At 55.7% G+C, this 12506-nt stretch overlaps 1 protein-coding gene across 2 annotated transcripts in view; it reads left to right on the plus strand.

The window, feature by feature from the left end:
* The window catches only part of MRC2 (mannose receptor C-type 2), an 84937-nt gene that overhangs the window by 45013 nt on the left and 27418 nt on the right, over positions 1-12506 (plus strand). For both annotated transcript variants that reach the window (XM_075911591.1, XM_075911590.1), the window contains exons 7-9: positions 3231-3419; positions 4350-4504; positions 5411-5521. In XM_075911591.1, the coding sequence (XP_075767706.1) occupies positions 3231-3419; positions 4350-4504; positions 5411-5521 (455 nt within the window). The remainder of the gene's footprint in view (positions 1-3230; positions 3420-4349; positions 4505-5410; positions 5522-12506) is intronic.

Genomic DNA, 12506 nt, shown 5'->3' on the forward strand with positions numbered 1-12506 from the left:
GTCTGCCAGGTGGGGACTACAGGGCCCAGGTGGGTGTGCCTCCTGCCTTTCAGCTGTAGCCTATTAAGTTGCTTGCCTATCATGCTACCACTATGGTTGTGTTGATTTGGATTCACTCATTAATATATGAATGGGTAGATTTAGTACAGAGGTAACAGTAATGCAAGAAATCTTCTAAAGGCTGTAACAGGCCATTTGCAAGATCAGCAGAAGCTAAGGTTAGCAAATTTCTGTGGTTGAGCCCCGGGTCTCACCCAGACACAGGCCATAGCTTATTTATAGCTTCCCTAGACTGTAAAGGGGAACTTATGTCTCGGACTTTTCACCCAACTAGGATGGTGTTAGGCAAAATGCCCTCAGACTCAGCAGATGCATCATTAATATAAAAAGTCCCAAAATAACTGGTTCAGGCTGAGCTGAATAATCAGGACACAGCATGTGATGGATGACAACGAAGGCCATGGTAACGAATTGACGTATAGGATAGTAAGACGAGAGCAATGATACATTGACCTATAGGAAAAGGACACTTCAACATTGAACACGTCCCCTACTGAATATGCATCAAACATGTCAGCATCACGTATTATAAAAATGGGACCCTGGCCTAGGGGCGATGAGGAGAAGAAGATGTCACCCTTGGAATTATGGCCCCTGGTGATGATGGAGAAGGTGAAGGTAATGAGAGAGGTGATGGGCTAACACCCAAGGTTGTTCTAGAAGGAATGGTGTGATTACGTGGTATGGAAATGTTGATGGACATTCCCTGTCTATCTTATGAAATTGGGATATTCGTGACTGTGCTCACTGGGTTAATAAACGATATTTGTAAATAGACGAGAGTTTCTATAGTGTGAGTGTTGCAACTGTGCACATCAGGGCTCCCAACCACAGAATAATTGAATACTGGGCCTGGGACAAAGACCCTGTCAGCCATAGAGGTGGTAATTAGAAATTAACACGTAATCTTAGATCAGGCAACACAGCCACATGAGACGAGAACTATTCCCCCCCAGACGACGCAGCCTCGAGACGCTCGGTGCAATTATGGAATGGAAATGGGAGGAGGCAAAACGGGAGCTGCCATCCTGTTCCAGAGGGAAAGGGAGGCGGCACCTCTCTGGGTGTTACATCACTGCCACCCAATCCGAAGCCTTCCTTGGTGTCTGATGCACTAAATCCTTGAACTAGCTGCTCTGCTTCGTAGCTGATTGTTATCTCGAATGCGCCAGTCCTCAGCCCCACGTGGGCCAGGTCTCCCAGCCACTAAAGCACGTCAGCCTCTCCTCCGCCTTCGGGTGAGTGCAAGGCATTCTGGGTAGGCCTGCTGAGAGGCGAGCTAAGCCAAGCCAGCTGCATGGCTCAGAAGGGCGCTCCTGGCTAAAACTGGACCATCCCCCACACTGGTCTCTGTCAGCCTGGGCCTAGACTCCGGTGTGAACAAGGGATGTAATACTGTAGCTGATTAACTGATAAGCAGAGCCGTACAAGTTAATGTTACAGACTACACGCATTTCCCTCCCCCCACCCTTTCCAATCAATTTTTTAGCAGACTGGCCAGCAGCCTGGCTCAGTTCTGGCTCCTGCCGGGTCCAGAACCTACCTCACTGCGGCTCTGCATTGAAAGTGTATTAGGAGCCAGGTGGGCAGGCAGCCTGGCTCAGTTCTGGCTTGTGCCAGGTCCAGGAGCTTAGACGCTCCTTAGACACCCACAACTAGGTGACAGGCAGCTGGTCCAGAAGGGGAGCTGGTTTTTAAACTGGCTCCCCTGTGGACCAGCTCCTGCCTGGCACCCTACACTGCTGCCTCTGATACAGTGGGTGCCAACCCGCCCCTGGGGACTATAGAATAGTTGACTAACTGATAAGAATTCATGAGGTTACTTGACTATTCAATTAACCGATATTTAACATCCCTAGTGTGAACGTTCTTTGGCTGTGCCTGCTGGGGCTGTCAGCGTGTGCTTGTTGTGTTGCCATTTCAGTGGTACTGTTTGTAGTGTGGCAGTGTGCCCCTATGAGTCCCAGTCCTGCACCAGCCCCTTGTTGCGCTAGGTGCTGTACAAACAGGCTGTGTCTAGACTACATGCCTCTGTCGGCAGAGGCATGTAGATTAGGGTTGTAGGCAAAGGTAAATGAAGCCGTGATTTAAATGATCATTCATTACATGGCTGCCGCGCTGAGCCGACAAACAGCTGATCAGCTGTTTGTCGGCTTGCCGCTAGTCTGGACGTTCCCCCTGTCGACATCAAAGCCCTTTGTCGGCAGCCCCGTTATTCCTCGTGGAATGAGGTTTACCAGGGCTGCCGACAAAGGGCTTTGATGTCGACAGGGGGAACGTCCAGACTAGCGGCGAGCCGACAAACAGCTGATCAGCTGTTTGTCGGCTCAGCGCGGCAGCCATGTAAATGTAAATGAAGCCGCGATCATTTAAATCACGGCTTCATTTACCTTTGCCGAACAAACAAATCTACACGCCTCTGCCGACAGAGGCATGTAGTGTAGATGTACCCACCCAGAGCAACCTACGTTACAAGGCTGATTGTGATGGCGACAGTTCATGCCATGTGGACGTTCATCTGCCGAGAATTAGACTGCGGCTTACAGTGCTCGTTGCCTAAATTCATGAATTCACGGCCATGAAACACAAATCACAGAGCATGAAATCTGGTAGGGCCCCACGTAAAGTCCAGCTGCCACGTGGCCACGGCGTTTAGGCGCTCCTGGCCCATAGGCTGTGAGCTGGCCTGACTGATGTACACGCTCCATGGTGGGGGTAGGAAGAAGAGGTCTAAAAAGGGAGACTCTAAGTGCTCTTCTCAAACTGCAAGAAGACCCTTGAAAGCCTTGTGAAGTCAGCTGACCCAGAGGCTGGTATTTGGATGCCACGTGGGGAGCGGGGCAGCCCCAGGGGAACTCCTGGAGCAGGCGACTCCTCGCGTGGAGGCTGGCAGTGGGCCTGCGGAGGAGGGAATGGCAGAGAACGTGCCACATGGAGATGGAATCTGGCCACGGCTGGGGGAGTTCAGAATAAGTCACCTCTGCGATGTTCCCTGCCCCCGTCACTCAACAGCAGAATCACTGGGCTCAGTAACTCCGGTCTGGTTTATTTCTTCTGCCTGGGGGCTCTGCCTCTCCTGCCACAGACACCTGCACTGGGGAGGAGCCAGGGTACAGAAGGAGCCGTGCCAGGAGTCAGTGACCTCAGCAGTCTGCTCCGTGTCCCTGCAGACTCCTGGTCGGAGGTGAAGGTGGATTGTGAGCCTAGCTGGCAGCCCTTCCAGTCCAGCTGCTACCGGCTGGTTGGCGAAAAGAAGAGCTGGCAAGACGCCAAGAAGACCTGCTTGCGCGGCGGCGGGGACCTGGTGAGCATCCACACGCTCTCCGAGCTGGAGTTTGTCACCAAGCAGATCAAGCAAGGTAAGGGTTAAAGCCGGTCTGCATGCTTTGCATGTGGGGCAGGCTGGGGGCCCAGGTCAGCGCGGGGGGAATCGGACCTTTGGGGGAGCCCCTGTCTTCACCGGCATGGTGCCTACCCCGCATGGCTCCGTGCGGCACAGACACGTTCTTGTCTATACAGGTGGCTTGTAGGAAAATGGTCACCTCCCTCATGACATTTACCGCTGTGCATTCAGGGGGGACAGCTACTAGATGTACGTGTGCAGCCCCCAGGACTACAGCTGAGCCCCTCAGGATGTGTTCATCCCCCAACCCCCTAGTGGGGCAGGGAAGGGCTGTTGTCCCCATTGTTCAGATGGAGAACCGAGGCCCAGAGGCTAAACAACTTGCCCAGGTCACGCAGTGGGGATTTGAAGCTGTGTTTGCTGAGTCCCATGTGGAGTGCCTAACTCCTGGGCAGTCTTTCCTCTCTGTAAAATGCCATACGGCGTGGATGCCCCCAACGAGGCTACAAGGAGAGGGAGATACTACCTAGAGTGAGTAAAGGTATCGCGATCTCATTCATACTAGGCTCTATTCCCAGTTCTCATGCTGGCTCAGATTTGCAAAGGGGCCCAAAGTGTGTGAGATCTGGAAACTGATCCCGTGGATGTCTCCAAAAATTCCCAAATTATTCCAAAAAAAAATTCCAAATTATTATTTATCTGTAACCCCTGAGCACTCCAGCGGAGGCGCTAGGCACCCTGCAAATAGATAGCAAGGAAGCCAGTCCCTGCCCCAGGCGGATCGCAGCCAACACACCTCGTAACTTACGAAAAGCTCGCCTCGTCCCACAACTGCTCGGAGAGGGCAGACTTTTCTCTTGAGCACCACAGCACTCGGTCAAGTTCATGGTTCACCCCGGATGCCAGAGCTGGACTCTGAGCTGCTCTTCCTCTCTCTACCTGGCAGATGTTGAGGAGCTCTGGATTGGCCTTAACGACCTCAAGCTGCAGATGAATTTTGAGTGGTCGGATGGGACGCCGGTGAGGTTCACGTACTGGCACCCCTTTGAGCCCAACAACTTCCGAGATAGCATGGAGGACTGTGTGACCATCTGGGGACCGGTGAGGACTGATTGTGGAGTGGGAAGGGGTGTGGAACCTTTCCTGCCCAGTTTGCAAGGCCGGGAGGTAATTCAGGCTTGGCAGAATTCGATTTCTATTTTTAATCTCACCGGAGATCGATATTTATTTCAAAGTATTTTTAGAGCTGCAGGAAATGACCTGGGGGCAGGCAATAATTATGTAATGACAATAGACATTGAAATTCAGAGTTAAACTCTAACCATCAACACACAACTCGTCACTCCCACATGTCTGTGTATCCTTCAGTTGAGCCCTAGTAAGTTCTCATGAGCGTTTCTGACTTTGCCGGTGGGTAAATGTCACGTGCTACCGATGGAAGTGGTTTTCAGTGCGTGCACGGTGAATTCAGTGTTTACTGATTCCTGCCACGGCCAGGGTGATGGGTGTGAACGTGGCACAGAGAGCCTCGGAGACCGGCACGCTCTGTGTCCATCATCCAGGCCCAGCACAGACCGTGCTGGGGAACCTTTCCCAGCGCTGTGCCACCAATGCCCCCAAAACCTGCCCCTGTGGGTGGTCTCCATGACAACCCAGGTCCTTGCCTTCCCCTGCAGATGCTGCTCGTTTCCGGGGGTGGTTGTAACGTGTGGGTTGGCAGCCCTCTGAGAACTGGACCACGTGCCCCAAACTCATATCATTCAGGCATCCGACAGCCACTTTCAGTCCCTGGCCTTCTAAGCTGGATTAGGACCAGCCAGAGGTTCTCCGCAAGATCAGCCCCCTAACGGGGGCCGGGAAAGAGAAGAGGGGACCCATCAGGATGGTGTAGTGCAGAGCAGCATAGACCCATGCTTGCCACTGAACATACCCCGTCTCGGGTCCTTTGAGAGCTGTGTCTGCTGGGATCGACCCTTTGCTTGACCTGCTCTTGGCGGTTCAATCCAGGAAGGGAGATGGAACGACAGCCCGTGTAACCAGACGCTGCCCTCCATCTGTAAGAAGCCCGGCCGGGTGAGCCAGCGGGGAGAAGAGGAGGACGACCACGGCTGCAGGAAGGTAAGAGGGCCAGGCTGGGCCGGCGTTAGCCTCGCTGGGTCCAGGGCAGAAACTAAGGCACCAGTGTGAGCCCCACAGACTGGGGCTGAGGCCTGCACCCCCTTGCCTCATCTCTTGTTCTCCCCCCACACACCCTGCGGTTTGGAAACCTCTGCTTTAGTGTGTTTTATCTCCACGTGTAGAGGTGAAATGAGCGTCACACTCACATTACGTTCACCCGCCGTGACTCTGTAAATAGCATGTAACTTTTCCGGGGGCCCTCACCCCAGGGGGGCCCATAAAGCTAATCGCCCTGCCGGCTACTCCCTCACCGGGGACCCGCTGCCAGAGGGAGGAGCCCTGGGTGGTGCTGGAAGTACCTAGCAAAGGAGCTGTCGCTTCAGTGTGTTAGGTCAGGCAGGCTCCGAATGAAGCGGGATCCTGCCTACCCGTGCCGTCCCAGAGGAACCAGGCCGTGGCGGGGTATTTGAGTGGGCCTTTGCCAATGGTGGTGCCCTTGTGCTTTGGAGGGGGCATGTCTCTGCTTCTTGTGACCAGAGAGGGACTTAGGAAACCTGAATTCGTCGGTGAAGGCCAGTGAAACACTGGGGATGTCTCTAGACTCCGTCGACGGAGCCATGTAGTGTAGACACACCCTGGGTCTCTCCCTTTGTCACCACCCCACTACTGTGCTGTGGGGACTGTGGGCACAGCAGTGGCACCGTGGTGTTTCAGCTCATAGCCCATGAGCCCTCCGGCACCAGCCACTGCCCTCTGTGGCCGGCTAAGGGCCCAACTTCTAGGGAGACTTAGCTAGTGAGGTGTGAACAGCTGGATGCCGGGAGCAAGATGGCTGCCGCTCGAGTCCAGCCACTGATGTCAAGCTCAGAAAGATGGTTGCCTCCTGGGCACCTTCAGTCCGGCCACTGGTGTTGTCTGGCTCAGCTTTGCTCCAATTCCTGTCTGACTGCAGGATGGGATTGGGGGGAGGGAGGAGGGGGGAGGGGGTAGGAGAGCTGTTGCCCTCACGTGTCTCTGATAGATCCCTGGGCCCTTCACCTGGCGGGAAATAGAAAAGGGGATTTGGGAGGAGAAAGTTAAAGTTGAGCAACGAGGAGGGAAGACAAACCACCCCACACAGCCCCCTCCGAGCGCCTGGATCCTGGACAGCGTGCCGAAGGCCTGTGGGGAGGTGGCTCGTGACAGCTGTGTGCTATCTCACACTGTCCAGCTGCATGGTGTCCCGACGTGCAGCCGCCCTTGCCTCAGGCCAGCTACGCAATGCCCGGCTGCCTCCCCCTCCCTGTCTAGCTGCATGCTGGCCCGGGTCTGGTGCGATACAGGGTGCTGAGAGGACGAGCGTGGCCACTCGCTGGCAGGAGGGGGTGGAGCTCTGAAATACCAGCCCCACTGCTCTCACTGAGGGGTACAGTGGATAGGGACCAGCCGTGTGCACCCTCTTCTCCCAGCCACGAGAGCGCAGGGCGGGGCAGCTCGTGCGAACACAGCGGGGTGGGCGGGCGGTTCTGAGTGCAGCTGGAAAATTCCCATCTTCCATCTGTTCCCCCTCAGGCTAGTCTGCACCAGCACTTCACTGCGCTGCCACTTTCTGGCTCCAGGGTGTGAAAAGGCCTCTCCTAGCACAGCAAGCACCAGCGCTGTGAAGCACCAGTGTGAACAGGCAAAGCCTGTTCCCCTGCTGTTGTGTGTGGGCCCTTGGCAGGCAAGTGACAGGCAAACCGGTGGGAATAGGACAGGTGCCCTGGTCTCACCCTGAAACTGGTCTGTGTTTGTCCCCTCCCCAACCCAGTTCCCCAGGGCTACGTCTACACTGCAAGATTTTTCTGGCAGAAAATATGCTAACGAGGGACTCATTAGCATAAGTTGTGACATCATTAGCATATTTTCTGCTGTTTCTTTTTGCGCAAGGGGTTTTTGCGTCAAAAAAAGCAGTGAGGACTTTTTTGTGTGTGCAAAACCCCCGGATAAGCATAAGGATCTTGCACAAAACCGGGTTTTTGTGCAAAAACCCCATCCATGCTGCTTCTTTTTATGCAAAAACCCCTTGCACAAAAAGAAACAGCAGAAAATATGCTAATAATGTGACTTATGCTAATGAGTCCCTCATTAGCAAATTTTCTGCCAGAAAAAAACTTGTACTGTTCTTCTGCTGAGCATCTTGCTCTGCGTGGCAGCCCCAAGAGGGCCCGAGAGCCAGGAGTACTGGGTTTGAAGCAAGGGAAAAGCAGCTCCTGTGGGCTATGGGAAGGTGCCTTGACACGTTGCAAAGGAGCCGGGGGGCCCACGCATTGAAAGCAGAGGTCCCGCGCCTGCCCCGCAGTGGGATGAAGCGCACGCGGGACTAGCCGCAAAGGGGGCGGCATGTGAGCTTCGAGTGGGTCCGGTTGCTCCAGAGCACGGGTGCTTGAGGCCAAAGTGCCGGAAGCTTCTTTGCCTCAGAGACCGGCGCCGCTGCCATGGGGATGTTGTCCAAAGCGAGGCCTCCTTCCTGCGGGCTCTCCTGCAGCATCCACTCGCCGCCCTGCCAGGGGCCCGATTTTCAGGCGCACACTGAGGCCCGGGTCTGCACCAAAACAGGCCAGATTTGCAGAAGAGAAGCACCTTGCTTAGCTCAGATGGACTCTGTGCCTTGGATACACGCTTGGGAACTTGGAGGTGGCAATGTTGCCTAGTGGATAGTGCACTGGTCTGAGCTTCGGGAGACCAGGGGTTTGTTCCCGGCTCCACCACTGGCCCGCTGGGAGGCTTTGGGTGTGCCTGTTCCCCCCACCTGTCATCTATGGATAATGACACTGGCTGCCTTTATAAAGCTGCAGGTAAAAAGTGCCACATAGGAGCTAGGTATAATTATATCACACTCCCCTCTCTTTTTCAGTACTAAGGCTGCTAACAGTGGACCCTCACTGACGCGGGTCTGTGTACCACCCAGCTGTGGCCATCTGCCAGCCCCCCCGCATTGCCACTAGCCTCCGCGAGTCCGGTTCCAGTAGGGTTGCCAGGAGTCCGGTTTTGAACCGGACAGTCCAGTATTTGAGCTTTCTGTTCAGGAAACAAATTGAGAAAATAGAAATGAGAAAATATCAATGTCTGGTATTTTCTATATAAGATGTAATGTCGATTGTGATGTAATGTCAAGTGTGTTGAAACCATCTGGCAACCCTAGGTTCCAGGGCCTTTCGGGGTTAACGTTTGTAAATAGGCAGAGAGCCTCATTGGGTGGTCTTTGCAGGAAGGGCAGACATGGGTCCCACGGAGTTTGGCTCATGCCGGCACGTGGCACGCTCTCCCATCCATCTGAGGCCCAGTGCGCAGCTCTGACGGGTCGTGCAGTGTGGGCGTGTGCTCCTGCTGGACATTGGTCTCGACCGCCCCCTACCCAGTCTCTCCTGCGTGGAGACGTTTGGCGCCAAACCGTGCGGCGCTCTTGAGAACGGTGATGCAGGGAACAAGCTGGCGCCAGCCCAGGGGGATGGTTGTGGCCTGGTAGGGCTGGGAGTTCCATGCTTCTCGATCAGCTGGTTGGAAAGATTCTGCGGAGCTGGCAGACGCTGGGTTCACAGCAGCCCCATCCAGCTGCAGCATTGCCTGGCCTCTCTGACCTGTCAGCAGGGGAGCAGTCGAGGCTGCAGTACACGGTTCCCTGCCAGGGGAAGGCTGGGCCCAGGATGGCTCCATGGGCCATAATCAGTGAATGAGCCTGCAGGTTTGGGTTCCCTCCTGCTCTCCTGTAAGTGTGTTTGATCCGCCTGCCGGAGGCTGCAGCACTTAGGGAGTGGGGAGCAAACGGGCTGATGAAACGGCCGCTTCGTATAAAAAGCCTGGCATGGAGGATTAAAGCAGTTGCTAGGGCAGCATTTGTTCTAGAGCAATTAGCAGCCGCCCGCAGGCTTTCTTGTCTTTCCTGTTGCTCCCCTCTCTTCCCTCCCGCCTCCCCTGCATGCCGCTGGCTTTGGCAGGCGGTGGAGGGACGCCCGGAGTCTGCCGGAGGTCAGCAGCGACACTCTTGGCTCCGGCGGGGCCCCTTGGTGCGCTGAGACTCTGGTGAGATGAGGAACGTCCCCGGAGTTGAGGTTTTGACAAGCTTGACTGCTGGCCTGTTAGCCGGCAGGGGGGTGCGGTGTGCGGCCGCTCTCCTCCCAGCCAGATTCCTTCAGCCGGAATCGGAAACAGAAGCATCTCTGCCGGGGGATTGTTTTGCCTGTGGCCAGCAGGTCCCCGATGCCCAACAGTGGTGTTGCAGGGAGCCCTAGCTGGGCATAGATGGAGCAGGGCAGCCCAGGGAGGAAGCTTGTGAGGTGCCCTGCATTGGAGGGGTCCCACTGAGGTTAAGACCCCTTGTTTTGTCCACGCTCCTCACCCCGTCCCTGTGGTGTTGCTGTCTGCCGCCTGGAGCAAGGGCCACGATCTGATCGCACTGGGCTCTTTGCACCTGCGTGATTTTCTGTCTGGGAACCCGTTGTCTCCGCAGGGGACCCCGCTTCTGCCCTGCATCCCAGAGGAGCTTCCTGCTGCCTGCCCTCTTTGTCAGTGCTTGTGTTTAAGACTTCTGGGCTCAGTTCCTGGCTCGGCGCAGTCACACTGCATCACCGTTGCCAAGTTGCTCCCTGCCTCAGTTTCCCCATCTCATGAAACGAGGACAGTACTCACTCACCTGATGCCCTCAAAGGCTGCCACAGGTGATAGTTATTCATGAGTTTCACCAAATTACAATAAGGCCCTGGTGACCAGCAATTACGGTAGCATCCTCCATCCTCAAGGAACTCAAACTGCATTTCTCTGGGGATCGCTTCTCCCACCCGACTCAGACACCTCTAAGGCGGGTCTCATCGGCGGGTTTAACATCTCTCAGGAGTGCTACAAACTGCTTAGGAGAGGACGGGGCGAAGAATCCAGCCTCCGGGCAAACTGTTCGTACCAGCCTAAATAACGACAGAGACAGAACGCCTTCCTCCCAGGGAAAAGTGCCATTTGATCTTCCGCAACCATCTGTGCTCCGGACCTCGGCTGATCTGCCGAAAGGTGCCACATAGGGCAGTGTTCCCTGCTGCCCACCCAACCGGAGCACTGGGCTCAGCCCTGACTTGGAGCACGCCAGGCGGCGGATCATCCTCCCCCACCAGTTCTTGTGATTTCCCATCCTAGCTCGGCCAGCCGACGTGCGGAGCTAGAGAGCAGCAGAGTGAGTTCGCTCAGAGAACATGCCTCTGGGTACGTCTAGACTACAGGCTTCTGTCGACAAAGAGCGTCTAGACACATTCAGTTCTGTCGACAAAGCAAGCTGCTTTGTCGACAAAACCCTGTAGTCTAGACACAACCCTACATGCAATAACACCTTCTGTCGACAGAACTCTGTCGACAAAAGTCGTTATGCCTCGTAAAATGAGGTTTACCAGCGTCGACAAAACTGCTGAGTTCTGTCGATGTTATGTCGACAGAACTCAGCGGTAGTGTAGACGCAGGTATAGTTTTGTCGACAAAAGTGGACTTTTGTCGACAAAACTCTGTAGTCTAGACACACCCTCTGTGTGCAGGCCGTCGCCCCTGGATTGCCAAGGGAGCAGGGACTGAGATCCGGGGACTGCAGATTGTAACGAAGAGAAATCGACTCCTTTGCTCCCCTGGCCCCAGCTCTTTGCCGTTTGCAATATGGAACGCAGAGCCCCGCTGAGGGCCGGCCTGTACCTCTCTGCAGCCTTGTTGCAGCCCGCGCTATGCAGCCCGTGTCACACGCCAGCCCCCCTCGCACACACACTGCCCACGGCGAGGAAAACAGGGCTCGGGGGCTGACTGGGTACTCCGCACCGGTGCTGCACAGCCTGGGCAAGAGGGGACAACAGCCCCGCTTCCCAGAGAAGTACCAAGGGGGAGCGAAGGCAGCTTGTGAGTAATGGGAGGCAGCTGAATTCATGCCCGGCCGGCCGGTCTCAGGGATACAGCCATCCAGTCCCCCTGGTTCCCTCCGTCAGACTCTCTGGATTCGCCGTGTCGAGCAGCCCGTGCTCTGGCTCGGCCGTTTGCAAACTTCTTTTCTTGTGACCCAGTTGAAGAAAACTTGATGCTTGTGACCCAACATGGTTATATCTTCTGGCAGGCTCTGGAGTGGGGGCCAGGAATGACGGGTCTGGGGTGCAGGACGGGGCTCTGGGCTGGGGGTTCATGCTCGTGGTTGGGCTCAGGCTTATTGCCAGCGGGGGGGTGAAGGCAGCACCCTACTGCAGCAAGGTGACTTGGTGCTGGACATTGTGCACCTCCACTAGCTCCCTCCCCACACTCCCGGCCTCAGGCTCACCCCCTCCTGGCTCTTTGGTTCTGACTCTTCTCTCGTCCTCCCTTGCCCTGCAGTGGCCGAGCCCTCTGTGCAGAGGGGCTGCTGCTGCCTTTGCCGAGGGCTTCTGGAGCGGGCTGCGGAGTCCCTCCTGCCCGTCAGCCCACACTGCTTACGCCGCGCTGGCAGAGAATAGACCCTCTTGTGCCCTCAGCTCCACAGAGGCTCCGGCATCCGCACACCAGGGCTATTAAAGCGACTGCGGTGGGACTGCTGTTTGCTCAGCCTTCCTGCATAAGCAGCGGATTGTCTTCCCCTCTCGGAGCCGCCCCTCCAGGGTGGGCTGTTGGCAAGGCAGGAACTTTCTGTGGCTTTGAAGCTGCCTGGCTGTTTTTCCTGCGCCCTCGCCTCTTGCTGCAAGCTTGTTGGATCTCACAAGAGAACGCGGGTCGAGCCGGGTTAGCGAGGGGATGGGAGACCTCCCAAGGAAAACCCAGGGTGTTTCAGGAAGCGTGTTGGTGAGCCAGGCCTTGACACTGTGCTGAGCCCAGGGGAGCAGGGGGCTCTGCGGTGGATTATGGATGAGACACAATACTGCTTTCCTAAGTAACTCTAGTTAGTTGCATAGAGATCGCCAGGCCGGAACAGACCCAGGGGTGATCTTGGACCGGTCTCCTGGCTCTAACGTAGCCACCATCAGCTGCTTGAGGAGGAAAATTC

This window comes from Pelodiscus sinensis, chromosome 29 (genome assembly GCF_049634645.1).
Source record: "Pelodiscus sinensis isolate JC-2024 chromosome 29, ASM4963464v1, whole genome shotgun sequence".
Taxonomy (NCBI): Eukaryota; Metazoa; Chordata; order Testudines; family Trionychidae; genus Pelodiscus; species Pelodiscus sinensis.